General features: G+C 42.8%; 1 protein-coding gene across 1 annotated transcript in view; it reads right to left on the reverse strand.

Moving 5' to 3' along the window:
- Positions 1-23,445, reverse strand: part of LOC139389919 (E3 ubiquitin-protein ligase znrf3-like) — a 181,740-nt gene that overhangs the window by 11,960 nt on the left and 146,335 nt on the right. The window contains exons 3-4 of the mRNA XM_071136953.1: positions 20,103-20,177; positions 10,080-10,211 (exon numbers count right to left, since the gene is read on the reverse strand). Of these exons, the coding sequence (XP_070993054.1) occupies positions 10,080-10,211; positions 20,103-20,177 (207 nt within the window). The remainder of the gene's footprint in view (positions 1-10,079; positions 10,212-20,102; positions 20,178-23,445) is intronic.

A 23,445-nucleotide genomic window follows, 5' to 3' on the forward strand; every position in this document is an offset into this window, starting at 1 on the left:
CAATCTCAATCGCACTCCACACTGCCCTTTCTCACCTGGACAAAAGGAACACCTATGTGAGAATGCTGTTCATTGACTACAGCTCAGCGTTCAACACCATAGCGCCCACAAAGCTCATCATTAAGCTAAGGACTCTGGGACTAAACACCTCCCTCTACAACTGGATTCTGGACTTCCTGATGGGCCGCCCCCAGGTGAGAAGAGTAGGAAACAACACAACTGCCACGCTGATCCTTAACACTGGGGCCCATCAGGGGTGTGTACTTAGTTCCCTCGTGTATTCCCTGTTCACCCACGACTGTGTGGCCAAACATGACTCTAAACCCATCATTGCAAATTATGCAAATGAATTACTTAAAAATCATACAATGTGATTTTCTGGATTTTTGTTTTAGATTCCATCTCTCACAGTTGAAGTGTACCTATGATAAAATTACAGACCTCTACATGCTTTGTAAGTAGAAAAACCTGCTAAATCGGCAGTGTATCAAATACTTGTTCTCCCCACTGTATGAACTGTGTGTAGTGATGTAATCTCAGAATGCCATTTCGCATCTATTGCATAATAATGCATCTGGAACTTGTCTTTCATCATCAGCCTGTCTTTCAACACGCCTGACTCTCTTCCACCAGTTATACAAGGAGAAGGGTCTAATGCCTCCCATCAAAGGTTACACCTGAAGCATGAGGACTTGCAGCGAGTGGTGAACTTCATCAACAACTACACAGAGAATAATGCCATACTATTACCAGGACGCCACCCAGGGCACAAACACTTCGGTGGAAAGTTGCTGCCATCCCATGTGACAAAAGCAGCAGTGTGGCGTCTCTACAAGGAATCAATGACAACACTTTGTATGTAAAGCATAAACAACACATTTTGATTATTTAATTGACCTCCAACATGATTTGCCACTACTTTTATTGATCTCACACAGCTGGTTGGACTCCTCCAGTCCAACCACAGCTAGTTGGACTGGAGGATGATACGGTGCTGCTGGAAAGCTATGGCTGGCAACAACACCTGACTCCGTACTTCAGGCCGCTACCACAAATCAAGCAGTACCAGCACTTCAGGTGAATATAGTTTTCATTGCATTGTATGAGGTTATTCTTCTTATCTAAACTTGGGAGGTGAATTGATGTTGAGCACGGTTGTAATGTCTATTTTTTTTGTTATTTCCTGTTTTACAGCATCGATGCTCTGGAGCTTGGTGTTGTTGTTGCCAAGGAGCGTTCAGACTCAGTCGAGACCAAGTTTCAGCTGCTGCTCAACACTGACATCCTTCCTCCCATAGATGGTCTGCCTGTACAAGCACCACCTGGACTGGACACAGCTAGACAAACTAGCTTTTTGAGAAAATCAGGGAGTTTTGCGACGAAGAGGCTATGGACATCACATGCCCTGCACCAAAGTCAAGGGCAGAACAGAAACAGGCTCTCCGAATATAGATTCCGTTGTTCATGCGTGGTTCGGACGGACTAGTCATCAGCAATATCGGCAGTGCCTCTATTCAAATGACTCTCTCCTAACACACACACACACCATACGTTGTTGCTGCTACTATTTTATCCTGCTGCTCAGCCACTTTACCGCTGATTGTATGCATATAACTACCTCATCTATCGCTATTGATATTGTTCGTGTACATACTGTATATTTTATTTACACTACCGTTCAAAAGTTTGGGGTCACTAGAAATGTCCTTGTTTTTGAAAGAAAATCACATTTTTTTGTCCATGAAAATAACATCAAATTGATCAGAAATACAGTGTAGTCATTGTTAATGTTGTAAATGACTTTTGTAGCTGGAAACAGCAGATTTTTAATGGAATATCTACATAGGCGTACAGAGGCCCATTATCAGCAACCATCACTCCTGTGTTACAATGGCACGTTGTGTTAGCTAATCCAAGTTTATCATTTTAAAAGGCTAATTGATCTGGCAGACTCACTATCTGGACACTCTATATACCTGGAATTTTTCATTATTGTAGGCTACTACATTTACCACTTTTAGTCTTAATTTTGACGACATTACTCACTGTTTAGCACATGACCTCACATGTGAATCCTTAAAGAGATGGGTGGGGCCGGCTGAAGAGGGTGTGAACAATGCTGAATGTGTGTAGACAAAGGAGAGCTGTTCCGTGGGTTCCAAATTATTCAAAGGCCCTATTCTCAAAAGTGAGTTTAGAAGTTTATCAACTTTCAAAGCAGAATTACTTATTCATTGTTCCTCAGAAATACAGTGTATGATATACCATTTTGTAGCTCAAGTCTCTACTTTTTACCAACATAAAAAACCCAATTTCAAATTTGCTACATAAGACCGATTTGAGCCGGTCAGTCACAAATTAGAAAAACAATGAACTATAAGCTTTGGTTAGTATAGAGATCTAATAATTGTTTTCGTGTATCCATTAGAAAGACCTTAGTAACCTAACTGCTGCTTCCTACCCTAGACTAAGGTGACGTCATCTATCAAAACAAAACCAAGACCTTACGATGCAAATGACATCATTCATGACAATCTTCACAGATTCATTTTAGGATTACATTATAAAGACACATTGCACAATGTATGAATGACTAAATTGTCTGTCCCTCCCAAACAGCAGACAACCGCATTGGTACCAATTCCTTTATAAATGTATCAACTTAAATGTCCCTATGTATATTAAAAAGTCTCAAACAGTTAAATTGATTCCCATGTAAAACACCCACAACATTTTTGGGGGATAGAAATGCTCAAATTGTGAGAGAAAGTAATCAATGAAAGAATCAATAATAACATTTTTACAATGTGCTTTAGGTATGTTAATGTTCCTAACAGATGATGGAATGATCAGTGAAACAGTCTGGAATGATGGATTTACCACTGAAACAGTCTGGAATGATCACTGAAACAGTCTGGAATTATGGAATTACCACTGAAACAGTCTGGAATGATCACTGAAACAGTCTGGAATTATGGAATTACCACTGAAACAGTCTGGAATGATGGATTTACCACTGAAACTGGAATGATGGATTTTCCATTGAAACTGGAATGATGGAATTACCACTGAAACAGTCTGGAATGATGGAATTACCACTGAAACTGGAATGATGGAATTACCACTGAAACTGGAATGATGGAATTACCACTGAAACAGTCTGGAATGATCACTGAAAGAGTCTGGAATGATGGAATTACCACTGAAACAGTCTGGAATGATCACTGAAACAGTCTGGAATGATGGAATTACCACTGAAACTGGAATGATGGAATTACCACTGAAACAGTCTGGAATGATGGAATTACCACTGAAACTGGAATGATGGAATTACCACTGAAACAGTCTGGAATGATCACTGAAAGAGTCTGGAATTATGGAATTACCACTGAAACAGTCTGGAATGATCACTGAAACAGTCTGGAATGATCACTGAAACAGTCTGGAATGATGGAATTACCACTGAAACAGTCTGGAATGATCACTGAAAGAGTCTGGAATGATGTAATTACCACTGAAACAGTCAGGAATGATCACTGAAACAGTCTGGAATGATCACTGAAACAGTCTGGAATGATGGAATTACCTCTGAAACTGGAATGATGGAATTACCACTGAAACAGTCTGGAATGATGGAATTATCACTGAAACTGGAATGATGGAATTACCACTGAAACAGTCTGGAATGATCACTGAAAGAGTCTGGAATGATGTAATTACCACTGAAACAGTCAGGAATGATCACTGAAACAGTCTGGAATGATCACTGAAACAGTCTGGAATGATGGAATTACCACTGAAACAGTCTGGAATGTTGGAATTCCCACTGAAACAGTCTGGAATTATGGAATTACCACTGAAACAATGAAATGATCACTGAAAATGTCTGCAATAACAGAATGACCACTGAAACAGTCAGAATTGATATAATTACCACTGAAACCGTCTGGAATGATGGAATAATCCCTGAAACAGTCTCGAATGATCCCTGAAACAGTCTGGAATGATGTAATGATCACTGAAACAATGAAATGATCATTGAAAATGTCTGCAATAACAGAATGACCACTGAAACAGTCTGGAATGATGGAATTCCCACTGAAACAATCAGAATTGATATAATTACCACTGAAACAGTCTGGAATGATGGAATTACCACTGAAACAATGAAATGATCATTGAAAATGTCTGCAATAACAGAATGACCACTGAAACAGTCTGGAATGATGGAATTCCCACTGAAACAGTCAGAATTGATATACTTACCATTGAAACAGTCTGGAATGATGGAATTACCACTGAAACAATTAAATGATCATTGAAAATGTCTGCAATAACAGAATGACCACTGAAACGGTCTGGAATGATGGAATTCCCACTGAAACAGTCTGGAATGATATAATGACCACTGAAACAGTCTGGAATTATATAATGATCACTGCAACAGTCTGGATTGAGGGAATTACCACTGAAACAGTCAAGAATGATGGAATGACCACCAAAACAGTTTGGAATGATACAATGACCACCAAAACAGTCAAGAATGATGGAATGACCACCAAAACAGTCAAGAATGATATAATGACCACCAAAACAGTCAAGAATGATATAATGACCACCAAAATAGTTTGGAATTATGGAATTACCACTGAAACAATGGAATGATCACTGAAAAAGTCTGTAAAGTTTGTAATGACTACAGAAACAGTCTGTAATAATAACTGAAACAGTCTGGAATGATCACTGAAACAGTCTGGAATGGTATAACGACCACTGAAACAGTCTGGAATGATGGAATGACCATTAAAACAGTCTGGAATGATGGAATGACCACTGAAACAGTCTGGAATGATATAACGACCACTGAAACAGTCTGGAATGATGGAATGACCATTAAAACAGTCTGGAATGATGGAATGACCACTGAAACAGTCTGTATTGATATAATGACCACTGCACAGTCTGGAATGATGTAATGACTACTGAAACCGTCTGGAATAATCACTTAAACAGTCTGGAATAATGGAATGACCACTGTAACAGTATGCACTAATCATTGAAACAGTCTGGAATGATGGAATGATCACTGAAACAGTCTGGAATGATGGAATGATCACTGAAACAGTCTGGAATGATGGACTAAACACTGAAACAGTCTGGAATGATGTAATGATCACTGAAACAGTCTGGAATGATGGAATGATCACTGAAACAGTCTGGAATGATGGAAAAAACACTGAAACAGTCTGGAATGATGGAATTATCACTGAAACTGGAATGATGGAATTACCACTGAAACAGTCTGGAATGATCACTGAAAGAGTCTGGAATGATGTAATTACCACTGAAACAGTCAGGAATGATCACTGAAACAGTCTGGAATGATCACTGAAACAGTCTGGAATGATGGAATTACCACTGAAACAGTCTGGAATGTTGGAATTCCCACTGAAACAGTCTGGAATTATGGAATTACCACTGAAACAATGAAATGATCACTGAAAATGTCTGCAATAACAGAATGACCACTGAAACAGTCAGAATTGATATAATTACCACTGAAACCGTCTGGAATGATGGAATAATCCCTGAAACAGTCTCGAATGATCCCTGAAACAGTCTGGAATGATGTAATGATCACTGAAACAATGAAATGATCATTGAAAATGTCTGCAATAACAGAATGACCACTGAAACAGTCTGGAATGATGGAATTCCCACTGAAACAATCAGAATTGATATAATTACCACTGAAACAGTCTGGAATGATGGAATTACCACTGAAACAATGAAATGATCATTGAAAATGTCTGCAATAACAGAATGACCACTGAAACAGTCTGGAATGATGGAATTCCCACTGAAACAGTCAGAATTGATATACTTACCATTGAAACAGTCTGGAATGATGGAATTACCACTGAAACAATTAAATGATCATTGAAAATGTCTGCAATAACAGAATGACCACTGAAACGGTCTGGAATGATGGAATTCCCACTGAAACAGTCTGGAATGATATAATGACCACTGAAACAGTCTGGAATTATATAATGATCACTGCAACAGTCTGGATTGAGGGAATTACCACTGAAACAGTCAAGAATGATATAATGACCACCAAAACAGTCAAGAATGATATAATGACCACCAAAATAGTTTGGAATTATGGAATTACCACTGAAACAATGGAATGATCACTGAAAAAGTCTGTAAAGTTTGTAATGACTACAGAAACAGTCTGTAATAATAACTGAAACAGTCTGGAATGATCACTGAAACAGTCTGGAATGGTATAACGACCACTGAAACAGTCTGGAATGATGGAATGACCATTAAAACAGTCTGGAATGATGGAATGACCACTGAAACAGTCTGGAATGATATAACGACCACTGAAACAGTCTGGAATGATGGAATGACCATTAAAACAGTCTGGAATGATGGAATGACCACTGAAACAGTCTGTATTGATATAATGACCACTGCACAGTCTGGAATGATGTAATGACTACTGAAACCGTCTGGAATAATCACTTAAACAGTCTGGAATAATGGAATGACCACTGTAACAGTATGCACTAATCATTGAAACAGTCTGGAATGATGGAATGATCACTGAAACAGTCTGGAATGATGGAATGATCACTGAAACAGTCTGGAATGATGGACTAAACACTGAAACAGTCTGGAATGATGTAATGATCACTGAAACAGTCTGGAATGATGGAATGATCACTGAAACAGTCTGGAATGATGGAAAAAACACTGAAACAGTCTGGAATGATGTTATGATCACTGAAACAGTCTGGCATGATGTAATGACTAATGAAACAGTCTGGAATAATCCCTGAAACAGTCTCGAATGATCCCTGAAACAGTCTGGAGTGATTCCTGAAACAGTCTGGAATGATGGAAAAAACACTGAAACAGTCTGGAATTATGTTATGATCACTGAAACAGTCTGGCATGATGTAATGAATACTGAAACAGTCTGGAGTGATTCCTGAAACAGTCTGGAATGATGGAATGACAACTGAAACAGTCTGGAATGATGGATTTCCTACTGAAACAGCATGAAAATATATAACGACCACTGAAACAGTCTGGAATTATATAATGACCACTAAAACAGTCTGGAATGACCACTGAAACAGTCTGGAATTATATAATGACCGCTGAAACAGTCGGCAATGACGGAATGACCACTGAAACAGTTTGGAATGATGGAATTACCACTGAAACAGTCTGGAATGATGGAATGACCACTGAAAAAGTCTGGAATGACCACTGAAACAGTCTGGAATGATAGAATGACCACTGAAACAGTCTGGAATGATGGAATTACCATTGAAACAGTCTGGAATGACCACTGAAACCATCTGGTATGAGGGCATGACCACTGAAACAGTCTGGATTGAGGGCATGACCACTGAAACAGTCTGGAATGAGGGCATGACCACTGAAACCATCTGGTATGAGGGCATGACCACTGAAACAGTCTGGAATGAGGGCAACAGTCTGGATTGAGGGAATTACCACTGAAACAGTCAAGAATGATGGAATGACCACCAAAACAGTTTGGAATGATACAATGACCACCAAAACAGTCAAGAATGATGGAATGACCACCAAAACAGTCAAGAATGATATAATGACCACCAAAACAGTCAAGAATGATATAATGACCACCAAAATAGTTTGGAATTATGGAATTACCACTGAAACAATGGAATGATCACTGAAAAAGTCTGTAAAGTTTGTAATGACTACAGAAACAGTCTGTAATAATAACTGAAACAGTCTGGAATGATCACTGAAACAGTCTGGAATGGTATAACGACCACTGAAACAGTCTGGAATGATGGAATGACCATTAAAACAGTCTGGAATGATGGAATGACCACTGAAACAGTCTGGAATGATATAACGACCACTGAAACAGTCTGGAATGATGGAATGACCATTAAAACAGTCTGGAATGATGGAATGACCACTGAAACAGTCTGTATTGATATAATGACCACTGCACAGTCTGGAATGATGTAATGACTACTGAAACCGTCTGGAATAATCACTTAAACAGTCTGGAATAATGGAATGACCACTGTAACAGTATGCACTAATCATTGAAACAGTCTGGAATGATGGAATGATCACTGAAACAGTCTGGAATGATGGAATGATCACTGAAACAGTCTGGAATGATGGACTAAACACTGAAACAGTCTGGAATGATGTAATGATCACTGAAACAGTCTGGAATGATGGAATGATCACTGAAACAGTCTGGAATGATGGAAAAAACACTGAAACAGTCTGGAATGATGTTATGATCACTGAAACAGTCTGGCATGATGTAATGACTAATGAAACAGTCTGGAATAATCCCTGAAACAGTCTCGAATGATCCCTGAAACAGTCTGGAGTGATTCCTGAAACAGTCTGGAATGATGGAAAAAACACTGAAACAGTCTGGAATTATGTTATGATCACTGAAACAGTCTGGCATGATGTAATGAATACTGAAACAGTCTGGAGTGATTCCTGAAACAGTCTGGAATGATGGAATGACAACTGAAACAGTCTGGAATGATGGATTTCCTACTGAAACAGCATGAAAATATATAACGACCACTGAAACAGTCTGGAATTATATAATGACCACTAAAACAGTCTGGAATGACCACTGAAACAGTCTGGAATTATATAATGACCGCTGAAACAGTCGGCAATGACGGAATGACCACTGAAACAGTTTGGAATGATGGAATTACCACTGAAACAGTCTGGAATGATGGAATGACCACTGAAAAAGTCTGGAATGACCACTGAAACAGTCTGGAATGATAGAATGACCACTGAAACAGTCTGGAATGATGGAATTACCATTGAAACAGTCTGGAATGACCACTGAAACCATCTGGTATGAGGGCATGACCACTGAAACAGTCTGGATTGAGGGCATGACCACTGAAACAGTCTGGAATGAGGGCATGACCACTGAAACCATCTGGTATGAGGGCATGACCACTGAAACAGTCTGGAATGAGGGCATGACCACTGAAACAGTCTGGTATGAGGGCATGACCACTGAAACAGTCTGGAATGAGGGCATGACCACTGAAACAGTCTGGTATGAGGGCATGACCACTGAAACCATCTGGTATGAGGGCATGACCACTGAAACAGTCTGGATTGAGGGCATGACCACTGAAACAGTCTGGAATGAGGGCATGACCACTGACACAGAATGGTATGAGGGCATGACCACTGAAACAGTCTGGAATGAGGGCATGACCACTGAAACAGTCTGGAATGAGGGCATGACCACTGAAACAGTCTGGTATGAGGGCATGATCACTGAAACAGTCTGGAATGAGGGCATGACCACTGAAACAGTCTGGAATGAGGGCATGACCACTGAAACAGTCTGGAAGAACAAATCATATACACATCATGTGTTGATGACTAATAAACACACACAGGGATTGAATAACAGAACTGGGCATAGTTGTACCCCTGGCTACATCCATTGATAAATTGACTGTGTGAAATTGAAATGTGAAATAACTAAGAATAGAGAGTGGCTCAGATTTCCCTGTTAGAGTGTCTTCCCATATCTGAAGCTGTTAGCTGTGGGACTCGAGTCAGTCAATGCTTTGTGAAGTGTGACAGTAGGGTTTAAATGGGAGTCATAATAACTAAAATATGTCTTGGTTTGTGTATTCACTTGCAATTGTGCGTGCACACACACACACACACACACACACACACACACACACACACACACACACACACACACACACACACACACACACACACACACACACACACACACACACACACACAGTTACTCTCTTCCCAGTAGTTCTGCTTTGGTTTGGCTCATTGTTGTGCTCGTGGCGGCAGGTAGCCTACATGTTAAAGTGTTGGTCCATCTGTCGATGTGCCCTTGAGCAAGGCACTTACTCCAGGGGCGCCGTGCTACTATGGCTGACCCTGTAAAACAACGCATTACACTGCACCTATCTGGTGTATGTGACAATAAAACATCTATATATATTTTTAATGTTTACCCTCGGTGGTCTGTGCTGGATCCTGGCGCGGGCCACTTTCTGCTTGTTGACTATGTTCATCAGCTTAACAGCATCGGCCCCCTTCACATAAACCACCGGCCTCTTCAGAGGCTCCTCTGCTAACTTGTTTAGCTACGGGAGAGGAGAACACACAGACACGCACATTAGGATAGGAGAACTAACACACAAGGACATTTACTGTATACAGGACAACACACACGTTAACCTTAATGATGGATAACAACTGTGTGCTCATCTTCAACATATTCTCTCATTTCATCTCCTGTAGGATGGAGAGAGAAAGAGAGAGAGAGAGAGAGAGAGAGAGAGACAGAGAGAGAGAGAGAGAGAGAGAGACAGAGAGACAGAGAGAGACAAAGACAGAGACGTGGAAACTGTGGTCATCCTCTAGAGCGCGGGGGATGGAGGAGGGAGGGAGAGGAGGAGGGAGAGATGGAGGAGGGAGGGATGGAGGAGGGAGGGATGGAGGAGGGAGGGAGGGAAGGCGGGAGGGAGGGATGGAGGAGGGAGAAATGGAGGGGGGAGGGAAGGAGGGCTGGAGGAAGAAATGGAGGATGGAGGGAAGGCGGGAGGGAGGGTGAAATGGAGGAGGGGGAGGGGTGGAGGGAGGGAGTAATGGAGGAGGGAGGGAAGGAGGGAGGGTGAAATGGAAGAGGGAGGGATGGAGGAAGGGTGAAATGGAGGAGGGAGGGATAAATGGAGGAGGGGGAGGGGTGGAGGGAGGGAGTAATGGAGGAGGGAGGGAAGGTGGGAGAAATGGAGGAGGAGGGAGGGAGGGATGGGGTGGAGGGAGGGAGGGAGTAATGGAGGAGGGAGGGAAGGAGGGAGGGAGAAATGGAGGAGGGAGGGAAGAAGGGAGGGAAGGAAGGACGGAGAGGGAGGGAAGTCAATTAATTCTATGTTCTGTATTTGGCCGTATTGGACACAGACTGGACATAGAGCTTCTCTCTCTCTAGTCTGCCGTCCGTGGGCAACTGGGTCCTGGACTTCCTGATGGGCTGTCCCCAGCTGAGCTGAATAATTTCATTGTACCCAGCAATTACATCTGTGACTAATAAACTCATCTAATCAGTTTCTCTTTCGGCCTCCGTCCCTCCCTGCCCTTCGTACCCTCTACAGTCTCTCTAGTGGGACTCCTCCATTGGACTGAGCCTCTCTGTTGTCTGCTCCCTCCCTGCCCTCCGTACTCTCTACAGTCTCTCTAGTGGGACTCCTCCATTGGACTGAGCCTCTCTGTTGTCTGCTCCCTCCCTGCCCCAGTATGTCATTTAAAAATCCCAGGGGAAATACCAGACATATTCACCATTTCTATTTCTTCCCCTGTTGTCATGTTTCCAAGTGAATTATGCTCTCTCTGATTAAAGTATAGCGTACGGCAATTTAACATCTCTGCCTCTGCTTCTGTTATTTTCCCCTGCAAGAGAGTCAATATAAACCAGGCTCTCAAAGGGCTGACACTGCTAGCATTGATGTCAATGTGATAATAGCGTTATGCTATACGTAAAGTATATACACCAGATACCTCACGATAAAGGACAGTATATTGTTGCTACCTCAGTTCAACCAAGGTACAAGAACTAAATAACAAATTGAATGTGTATAGAAGAGATATTCTCAATGTTAAACGGAACGTCAATAAAGTGCTTCTCCATGATCAAAAAACAACACGTTTAACTCAGCATTAAAGACTTTGATAATAAAATACATCAAGTTAGTAGATAGATCATGTAAATAGGGAGAAAAAGAGGTCAAAAACATTAACTTCATAACCCTCCCTTGTTCCTAATTTCACCCGGAGGATATTAACTCTCTCTAACTCCTCCCCCTCGGCCTTGTGTCTGTGCCGATTGGGCAGCTGCAACTGGAAACCCCTCTCAGGGGAATTTGACCTTGAGGGTCACGCTGACTTTCATGTGGTCCCGTCGCAAGCCTTTTATCTCTGCTACACTTCTGCTTACAAAACATATTCTGCACTCTAATGCACATGTCATCCATACTGGTAAACACAAGTGGCAACAATCAAATATTCATTGAACACAACCATTCAAAATTGATTTAACCTGTTTCAAATGATGCGACACAACCAATATAAGCCAGTTCAGAGAGCAAACAGGTTGTTGAAGGTGGGAAGGAGAAAGTCTGAGAATGGATACTGTAGTACAGTGCATTGTAGGCTGTATACTGTACAATGGATGAATTGTATGGCTCTGAACATTGTGCTTTCCATTTATTAACAGTACTGACTGCTCAATAGATTTTGACTGGTTTCAGGTTCATATCAACAAAGAACAAGAATTACAGTATCACAGAGACAAAGGACAAGTTTGTGAGATGCAGGGTACAGTACTGTAAAAATAGGGGTACAAGGAGGAGGAAGAACAAAAAACAACATTGCAAAGAGCAAAGCAGAGTAGTAATTTCTGATCAATTTTGAGCTACTATGATAGAACATGTTTTCGTTCATCAAAAGACAATGACAGAACAATTTGAATCTTTTTTTAGATAAAAAATGTACTTCTCCCTGAGAATTGTATGTTTTGAACAATGTGTTTTCTATTTTTCGGTGTATTGTTTACTGACTGCTTGAGAGTGTATATCATTTTGATCACTTGGTTTATGATTTGAGAGCAGTGTTTGATTTTGAACACAGGTAAAACTGTTTTGAGGCGAATGTTTCATTTTGCGAGAGGAGTCAGAGGTTATGTAAATAGTGCTTGAAGGTGAGGTTGTGTTTAATGTTTTCAGGAAATGGAGCAAGGTTTCAGAAATTGTGTTTTAGCAATTGAGAAAAACTGTATTACTTACATTGTCAAATGATCTATATAGACAAATAAAATATATATATTTATATATAAATACACGGTGGGACCAACAGCAATAATAATAGTAGTAATGGACATGGGATTACCATTAACAACAACAACAACAATATTAATCAGAACAACAATACATTAAATCAATGGTAGTAGACCAGTGTCAACATGACTGAGAAGACATGACATGGTTTGAAAGACAAAACAAGATGGGAAATATTAATCGACATTACATTGCATGACATTGCACTATTCACTGGCTGTCCCTCAGGTTGTGGCAGGAGGACACATATTTGGCTGCCAAACTGCACATTTTGGCTTTTCACCAAATAAATATTAGTTAAATAAATATTAGTTAAATATTTATAGTTTCAAATTCTTTGTATTGAATTATAATTTTGGGAAATAAATATTCTCTTAGGTCTGAGTATTTGTCACAGTGTAGTAGGAACTGTCTTTACCTCTCCCCTGGAGCAGAGTGAGCACTCTCTGGGAAGCCAGGTTTGTCTGTGACGACCGGTCTCTATAGCCAGACTGTGCTCACTGAGTCTGTACCTAGTCCGTGTTTTCCTCAGTTTTCTATCAGTCACAGTGGTCAGATAGTACATGGTGGCAGACTGTCTGTTTAGAGCCAAATAGCATTGAAGTTTACTTAGATTTTTTTTATTGTGTCTTTCCAATTGTAACGATTTTCTTGGTGAGAAGGAGAGTCGGACCAAAATGCAGCGTGTAGATTGCGATCCATGTTTATTCAACAAACAAAACACGAATCTAAATACAAACACTACAAAACAATAAACGTAACGAAAACCGAAACAGCCTATACTAGTGTAAACTAACACAGAATAAGGACATCAAGACACTAAGGACAATCACCCACGAGAAACTCAAAGAATATGGCTGCCTAAATATGGTTCCCAATCAGAGACAACGATAAACACCTGCCTCTGATTGAGAACCACTCCAGACAGCCATAGACTTTGCTAGATAACCCCACTAGCTACAATCCAAATACATACACACCAACACCCCAAGACAAAACACACCACAATACAAAAACCCCATGCCACACCCTGGCCTGACCCAATACATGAAGAAAAACACAAAATACTTAGACCAGGGCGTGACAGAACCCCCCCCCCCCCCCTAAGGTGCGGACTCCCGAACGCACCTCAAAACAATAGGGAGGGTCCGGGTGGGCGTCTGTCCATGGTGGCGGCTCCGGCACGGGACGTGGACCCCACTCAATCAATGTCTTAGTCCCTTCTCCTCGCGTCCTTGGATAGTCCACCCTCGCCGCCGACCATGGCCTAGTAGTCCTCACCCAGAACCCCACTGGACTGAGGAGCAGATCGGGACTGAGGGGCAGCTCGGGACTGAGGGGCAGCTCGGGACTGAGGGGAAGCTCGGGACTGAGGGGAAGCTCAGGCAGGTTAATGAATCTACCAAATCCTGGCTGACTGGCAGATCCTGGCAGATCTGGCAGATCCTGGCCGACTGGCAGTTCTGGCAGATCCCGGCTGACTGGCGGATCTGGAAGAGTCTGGCTGACTGGCAGATCTGGAAGAGTCTGGCTGACTGGCAGACCTGGAAGAGTCTGGCTGACTGGCAGATCTGGAAGAGTCTGATTGACTGGCAGATCTGGAAGAGTCTGGTAGACTGGCAGATCTGGAAGAGTCTGGTAGACTGGCAGATCTGGAAGAGTCTGGTAGACTGGCAGATCTGGAAGAGTCTGGTAGACTGGCAGATCTGGAAGAGTCTGGTAGACTGGCAGATCTGGAAGAGTCTGGTTGACTGGCAGTTCTGGCTGCTCCATGCTGACTGGCTGCTCTGGCTGCTCCATGCTGACTGGCTGCTCCATGCTGACTGGCAGCTCTGGCTGCTCCATGCTGACTGGCTGCTCTGGCTGCTCCATGCTGACTGGCTGCTCTGGCTGCTCCATGCTGACTGGCTGCTCTGGCTGCTCCATGCTGACTGGCTGCTCTGGCTGCTCCATGCTGACTGGCGGCCCTGGCTGCTCCATGCTAACTGGCGGCTCTGGCTGCTCCATGCTAACTGGCGGCTCTGGCTGCTCCATGCTAACTGGCGGCTCTGGCTGCTCCATGCAGACTGGCAGCTCTGGCGGCTCCATGCAGATTGGCAGCTCTGGCGGCTCCTTGCAGACTGGCAGCTCTGGCGGCTCCTTGCAGACTGGCAGCTCTATGCGGACTGGCAGCTCCTTGCAGACTGGCAGCTCCTTGCAGACTGGCAGCTCCTTGCAGACTGGCAGCTCCTTGCAGACTGGCAGCTCCTTGCAGACTGGCAGCTCCTTGCAGACTGGCAGCTCCTTGCAGACTGGCAGCTCCTTGCAGACTGGCAGCTCCTTGCAGACTGGCAGCTCCTTGCAGACTGGCAGCTCCTTGCAGACTGGCAGCTCCTTGCAGACTGGCAGTTCTGAACAGGCGGGAGACTCCGGCAGCGCTGTAGAGGCGGAAAGCTCTGGCAGCGCTAAACAGGCGGGAGACTCCGACAGCGCTGGAGAGGAGGAAGGCTCCGGCAGCGCTGGACAGGCGAGGCGCACTGTAGGCCTGATGCGTGGTGCTGGCACTGGTGGTACTGGGCCGAGGACACGCACAGGAAGCCTGGTGCAGGGAGCTGCTACCGGAGGACTGGGGTGTGGAGGTAGTACTGGAAAGACCGGACCGTGCAGGCGCACTGGAGCTCTTGAGCACCGAGCCTGCCCAACCTTACCTGGTTGAATGCTCACGGTCGCCCTGCCAGTGCGGTGAGGTGGAATAGCCCGCACTGGGCTATGCAGGCGAACCGGAGACACCGAGCGCAAGGCTGGTGCCATGTAAGCCGGCCCAAGGAGACGCACTGGGGACCAGCTGCGTAGAGCCGGCTTCATGGCACTTGGCTCGATGCTCACTCTAGCCCGGCCGATACGCGGAGCTGGAATGTACCGCACCGGGCTATGCACCCGCACTGGAGACACCGTGCGCACCACAGCATAACACGGTGCCTGCCCGGTCTCTCTAGCCCCCCGGTAAGCACAGGGAGTTTGCGCAGGTCTCCTACCTGGCGTAGCCATACTCCCTGTTAGCCCCCCCCCAATAAATTTTTGGGGCTGCCTCTCGGGCTTCCTTGCCAGCCGTGTTCCCTCATATCGCCGGCTCCTCTCTCCGGCTGCCTCTGCTCTCCTAAGTGCCTCCACCTGTTCCCATGGCAGGCGATCTCTTCCAGACAGTATCTCCTCCCAAGTGTAACAGCCCTTGCCATCCAAAACGTCCTCCCATGTCCATTCCTCTTTACGCTGCTGTTGCTGCCTGTTGACACGCTGCTTGGTCCGTTGGTGGTGGGTGATTCTGTAACGACTTTCTTGGTGAGAAGGAGAGTCGGACCAAAATGCAGCGTGTAGATTGCGATCCATGTTTATTCAACAAACGAAACACAAATCTAAATACAAACACTACAAAACAATAAACGTAACGAAAACCGAAACAGCCTATACTAGTGTAAACTAACACAGAATAAGGACATCAAGACACTAAGGACAATCACCCACGACAAACTCAAAGAATATGGCTGCCTAAATATGGTTCCCAATCAGAGACAACGATAAACACCTGCCTCTGATTGAGAACCACTCCAGACAGCCATAGACTTTGCTAGATAACCCCACTAGCTACAATCCCACTAGCTACAATCCCAATACATACACACCAACACCCCAAGACAAAACACACCACAATACAAAAACCCCATGCCACACCCTGGCCTGACCCAATACATGAAGAAAAACACAAAATACTTAGACCAGGGCGTGACACCAATAGGTGATATATTTTTATATATGTTTTGTGATGACTTGGTTGGGACAGATATTCTGAGTGCTGTCCTGAGTGCTGTCCTCTATGGGGTTGGTTTGGGTTAGTGAACTGAGCCTCAGAACCAGCTGGCTGAGGGGACTCTTCTCTGGTTTCATCTCTTGACATTGTAGAGCTGTGTTATGGACTGTTTTGGGTCACTTGTTTTTAGATGGTTGTAAAATGTGATGTCTCTTTTATCTATTTGAATGAGGAGGGGGTATTGGCCCAATTCTGCTCTACATGCCTTATTTGGAGTTTTTCTTTGCACTTGCAATACAATCTTGAAAAACTCTGCATGCAGTATTTCAATTGGATGTTTGTCCCATTTGGTGAATTCATTATTAGAGATTGGACCCCACACTTCACAGCCATATAGAGCCTTTGGTTCTATAACCGATTGGAAAATGTTGAGCCAGATTCTAATTGGAATTTTGATTTTAATGTTCCTTTTAATGGCATAGAATGCTCTTCTTGCTTTGTCTCTCAGCTCATTCACAGCCATGTGAAAGCTACCTGTGTTGCTGATATTTAGTTCTAGATATGTGTAGTTTTTGGTGTGTTCTAATAGAACTGTCCAAATATAATTTATATTTGTCATCCTTCTTTCCGGACCTTTTTTGGAATATCAAAATATTTTTTTTTTTTTAGGTTAATGGTCAGAACCCAGGTCTGACAGAACCTGTAAAGATGATCTAGGTGCTGCTGTAACCCCTCTTTAGTGGGAGACAGCAGCACCAGGTAATCTGCGTACAACAAACACTTGATTTCAGTGTTGTGTAGGGTGATACCAGGTGCTTCCGATTCTTCTAATGTTTTTGCCAATTCGTTAATGTAGATGTTAAATAGTGTTGGACTTATTGGACAGCCCTGTTTCACTCCCCCTCCCTGAGAGAAGAAGTCTGTTTGCTTGTTGCCAATTTTAACCGCACATTTGTTTTTAGTGTACATTGATTTAATAAAATCATATGTTTTCCCTCCAATACCACTTTCTATTAGTTTATAAAAAAGACCTTCGTGCCAAATTGAATCAAATGCTTTCTTGAAATCAACAAAACACGAGTAGATTTAGCCTTTGTTTTTGGTTAACTTGTTTGTCAATTAGAGTGTGGAGGGTGTAAATGTGGTCTGTTGTACGATAATTTGGCTTCTGGCTTCTGCTCAGGTGAAATGGTGTAGTCTGCTTTTTATAATACTGCAGAGAATTTTCCCCAAGTTGCTTTTAACGCAAATTCCTCTGTAATTATTTGGGTCAAATTTGTCTCCATTTTTATAGATTGGTGTGATCAATCCCTGGTTCCAAATATCGGGGGAAATACCTGCAGCGGGGAAAATGTTGAAGAGTTTGAGCCAATTTGAATTTGTGGTCTGCATATTTCATGATTTCATTTAAAATTGCATCCGCACCACAGGACTTTTTGGGTTGGAGAGTGAGTAGTTTTTCCAATTATTCTTCTTCTGTAATTGGGGTATCCACAGGATTCTGATAGTATTTGACTACTGGTTCAAGGATTTGTAATATTTCTTGTATATCTTTTTGTTCTGGGCTCTTTGTTATATTGCTGTAGAAAGTGGCAGCTCTGCCCTTTAGCGCAGTGCGGATGTAATAATGGCTTCTGTTTGGGATGTGTATGGTACCAATCAAAAGTTTGGACACACCCACTCATTCAAGGGTTTTTCTTTAATTTGACTATTTTCTACATTGTAGAATAATAGGGAAGACATTAAAACTATGAAATAACACCCATGGAATCATAACCAAAAAAGTGTTAAACAAATCAAAATATATTTTAGCCACCCTTTGCCTTGATGACAGCTTTGCACACTCTTGGCAATCTCTCAACCAGCTTCATGAGGAATGCTTTTCCAACAGTCTTGAAGGAGTTCCCACATATGGTGAGCACTTGTTGGCTGCTTTTCCATCACTCTGCAGTCCAACTCATCCCAAACCATCTCAATTGGGTTGAGGTCGGGTGATTGTGGAGGCCAGGTCATCTGATGCAGCACTCCATCACTCTCCTTCTTGGTCAAATAGCCCTTACACAGCCTGGAGGTGTGTTTTGGGTCATTGTCCTGTTGAAAAACATATCATAGTCCCACTAAGCGCAAACCAGATGGGACGGCGTATCGCTGCAGAATGCTGTGGTAGCCATGCTGGTTATGTGTGCCTTAAATTCTAAATAAATCACAGACAATGTCACCAGCAAAGCACCCCCACACCATCACATCTCCTCCTCTATGCTTCACGGTGGGAACCACACATATGCAGAGATCATACGTTCATGGCGGTTTAAACCAAAAATCTCATCAGACCAAAAGACAGATTTCCACCGCTCTATTGTCTATTGCTCGTGTTTCTTGGCCCAAGCAAGTCTCTTCTGCTTATTGGTGGTAAAGGTGATTTAGAGTTTTTTCGGCTCTAGTTGCACAGGTGACATGCTGGTAGAAATGAGGTAAGATGGATTTCAGTTTTCCTGCATTAAAATTACCGGCCACTAGAAGTGCCTCCTCTGGATGAGTGTTTTCTTGTTTGCCTATGGCCTCATACAGCTCGTTGAGTGCAGTCTTAGTGCCAGCACCGATTTGTGGCGGTAAATAGAAGGCTACGAAAACTATAGATGAAAACTCTATTTGTAAATAGCGTGGTCTACAGCTTATCATGAGACACTCTAAATCAGGTGAGCAGAATCTCCAGACTTCGTTAATATTAGAGATTGCTGCTGTTGTTAACAAAGAAACACACCAACCCTCTTGACCCGACGCTGCCGTTCTGTCCTGCCGATGCATAGAAAGACAAGCTACGTGAATATTATCCATGGCCTTGTTCAGCCAAGTTTCCTAGAAACATATTACAGTTCTTCAGGATAGTCTTGAACGGAGCTCGCCCAGTTTGTTCTCTGGTGGTTGTTCATTCGCTAATAGAACATCGGGAAGAGACGGTTTATTTACAGTCACAGTTTCATCAGGGTGCCCGTATGTAGTCCTCTATCGCCGTCTCTTTCTCTTCAGAGTGTCGGGGAGGGAGGGCCTGGTCCGAGATGAGCAGTATGTCCTGCACTGACTGACCCTTGAAGTAGAAATCTTCATCCAAATCAAGGGTAGTGATCACTGTTCTGATGGCCAGACGCTCTTTTCGTTCATAGAAAACGATGGCGGAAACACTATGTAAAAATGTAGTTAAGAACCGCGCAAAAACACACAAAATAGCAGAGTTGCTCAGGTGCCTGTTAAATGACCGCTATACATTCCACCACCATTCTTGAGTGGAGACTTGGAATGTGAGTGCCCAATGTGTGAATGGAAACATGGAAACCATGTGTGTGTGTGTGTGTGTGTGTACTGACCTGATCAATGGCATCAGAGTTTTCAGACACGTCAAAAATGACAGCCGTCGCCCCTCTCTGAACTGCTCGCTTCGCCTGCAGAGAGAACAACAGTCATCAGAGACACAGAGAGAACAACAGTCATCAGAGACACAGAGAGAACAACAGTCATCAGAGACACAGAGAAAACAACAGCCAATAGAGACACAGAGAGAACAACAGTCATCAGAGACACAGAGAGAACAACAGTCATCAGAGACACAGAGAGAACAACAGCCAATAGAGACACAGAGAGAACAACAGTCATCAGAGACACAGAGAGAACAACAGCCATTGGTGACACAGAGAACAACAACCATTAGAGACACAGAGAGAACAATACACATTAGAGACACAAAGAGAACAACAGCCATTAGAAACGCAGAGAACAACAGCCATTAGAAACGCAGAGAACAACAGCCATTAGAGACACAGACAAAACAACAACCATTAGAGACACAGAGAGAACAATACACATTAGAGACACAAAGAGAACAACAGCCATTAGAAACGCAGAGAACAACAGCCATTAGAGACACAGAGAGAACAATACACATTAGAGACACAAAGAGAACAACAGCCATTAGAAACGCAGAGAACAACAGCCATTAGAAACGCAGAGAACAACAGCCATTAGAGACACGGACAAAACAACAACCATTAGAGACGCAGAGAGAACAACAACCATTAGAGACACAGAGAACAACAACCATTAGAGACACAGAGAACAACAGCCATTAGAGACACAGACAGGACAACAGCCAATAGAGACACAGAGAACAACAGCCATTAGAGACACAGACAGGACAACAGCCAATAGAGACAAAGAGAGAACAACAGCAATTAGTGACAAAGAGAGAACAGCCAATAGAGCGACAGAGAGAACAACAGCCATTAGAGACACAGAGAGAACAGCCATTAGAGACAGAGAGAGAAACACAGCCATTAGAGACACAAAGAGAACAACAGCCATTAGAAACACAGAGAGAACAACAGCCATTAGAGACACTGAGTGAACAACAGCAATTAGTGACAAAGAGAGAACAGTCAATAGAGAGGCAGAGAGAACAACAGCCATTAGAGACACAGAGAGAACAACAGCCATTAGTGACAAAGAGAGAACAGCCATTAGAGAGAGAGAACAACAGCCATTGGTGACACAAAAAACAACAGCCATTAGAGACACAGAAAACAACAGCCATTAGAGACACAGAGAACAACAGCCATTAGAGACAGAGAGAACAACAGCCATTAGAGACAGAGAGAGAACAACAGCCATTAGAGACACAGAGAACAACAGCCATTAGAGACACAGAGAACAAGAGCCACAGAGAGAACAACAGCCATTAGAGACACAGAGAACAACAGTTATTAGAGACACAGAGAACAACAGCCACAGAGAGAACAACAACCATTAGAGACACAGAGAACAACAGCCATTAGAGACACAGAGAACAACAGCCACAGAAAGAACAACCATTAGACTCTTAGTCTAAGTTTTGGGCTCAATTTTTTTTCCATCAATTAGTCTTTTGAGTAATCACCTCAGATATTTTCACATTCAATCTTTTTCAGATCTGATTGGTCAATAGCCCAATTAGTGAAAAAAAGATCAGAATTGGGCTGCCTGTCTAAACGCAGCCAGAGAGAAGAACAACCATTACAGACACACATAGACCAGTAGTTTGAACATAATTTACCAGTCCAAAGTTTGAACACACCTCATTCAAGGGCTTCTCTTAATCTTTTACTGTTTTCTTCAATGTAGAATGAAAGTAAAGATAGCGAAACAATGAAATAACACCCATGGAAACATGTAGTAACCAAAAAAACAGTTAAAAAAATGTAATATTCTTCAAAGTAGCCACCCTTTGACTTATTGACAGCTTTGCACACTCTTGGCATTCTCTCAAACAACTTCACATGGAATGCTTTTCCAACAGTCTTGAAGGAGTTCCCACATATGCTGAGCTCTTGTTGGCTGCTTATCCTTCACTCTGCGGACCAACTCATCCCTAACCATCTCAATTGGGTAGAGGTTGGGTGATTGTGGAGACCAGGTCATCTGATGCAGCACTCCATCACTCTCCTTCTTGGTCAAATAGCCGTTACACAGCCTGGACACAGTGTGTTGGGTCATTGTCCTGTTGAAAAACAAATGATAGTCCCACTAAACACAAATCAGATGGGATGGCGTATTGCTGCAGAATGCTGTGGTAGCCATGCTGGTTAATTGTGCCTTGAATTCTAAATAAATCACAGACAGTGTCACCAGCAAAGCACCCCCACACCATCACACTTCCTCCTCCATGCTTCACGATGGGAATCACACATATGAAGAGATCATCCGTTCACTAACTTTGCATTTTACAAAGATATGGCGGTTGGAACCAAACATCTCAAATAAGTACTCATCAGACCAAAAGACAGATGGCAACTGGTGTCCATAGCTCGTGTTTCTTGGCCCAAGCAAGTCTCTTCTTCTTATTGCTGTCCTTTAGTAGTGGTTTATTTGCAGCAAATCGACCATGAAGGCCTGATTCACACAGTCTCCTCTGAACAGTTGATGTTGAGATGTGTCTTTTACTTGAACTCTGTGAAGAATTTATTTGGGTCGCAATTTCTTCAGGCTGGTAACTCTAATGAACTTATCCTCTGCAGCAGAGGTAACTCTGGGTCTTCCTTTCCTGCGGTGGTCCTCATGAGAGCCAGTTTCATCATAGCGCTTGATGGTTTTTGCGACTGCACTTGAAGACACTTTCAAAGTTCTTGAAATGTTCCAGATTGACTGACCATCATGTCTTAAAGTAATGATGGAGTGTCATTTCTCTTTGCTTATTTGAGCTGTTCTTGCTATGATATTGACTTTTACCAAATAGGTCTATCTTCTGTATACCACCCCTACCTTGAAACAACACAGGTGATTGGCTCATACGCATTAAGAAGGAAATAAATTCTACAAATTCACTTTTAACAAGGCACGCCTGTTAATTGAAATGCATTCCAGGTGACTACCTCATGAAGCTGGTTGAGAGAATGCCAAGAGTGTACAAAGCTGTCATCAAGGCAAATGGTGGGTATTTGAAGAATCTCAAATATAAAATATATTTTCATTTGTTGAACACTTTTTTGTTTACTACATGATTACATATGTGGTATTTCATAGTTTTGATGTCTTCACTATTATTCTACAATGTAGAAAGAAAAACCCTTGAATGAGTAGGTGTCCAAACGTATGACTGGTCCTGTATATCAACTTAGTTCACTTGAAGCCAATCTTGAAACAATAACGTTGCAGTAGTGAGATAAGGTGAACAAGAGTTAG

The sequence above is a fragment of the Oncorhynchus clarkii genome, chromosome 30, assembly GCF_045791955.1.
Source record: "Oncorhynchus clarkii lewisi isolate Uvic-CL-2024 chromosome 30, UVic_Ocla_1.0, whole genome shotgun sequence".
Lineage (NCBI taxonomy): Eukaryota > Metazoa > Chordata > Actinopteri > Salmoniformes > Salmonidae > Oncorhynchus > Oncorhynchus clarkii.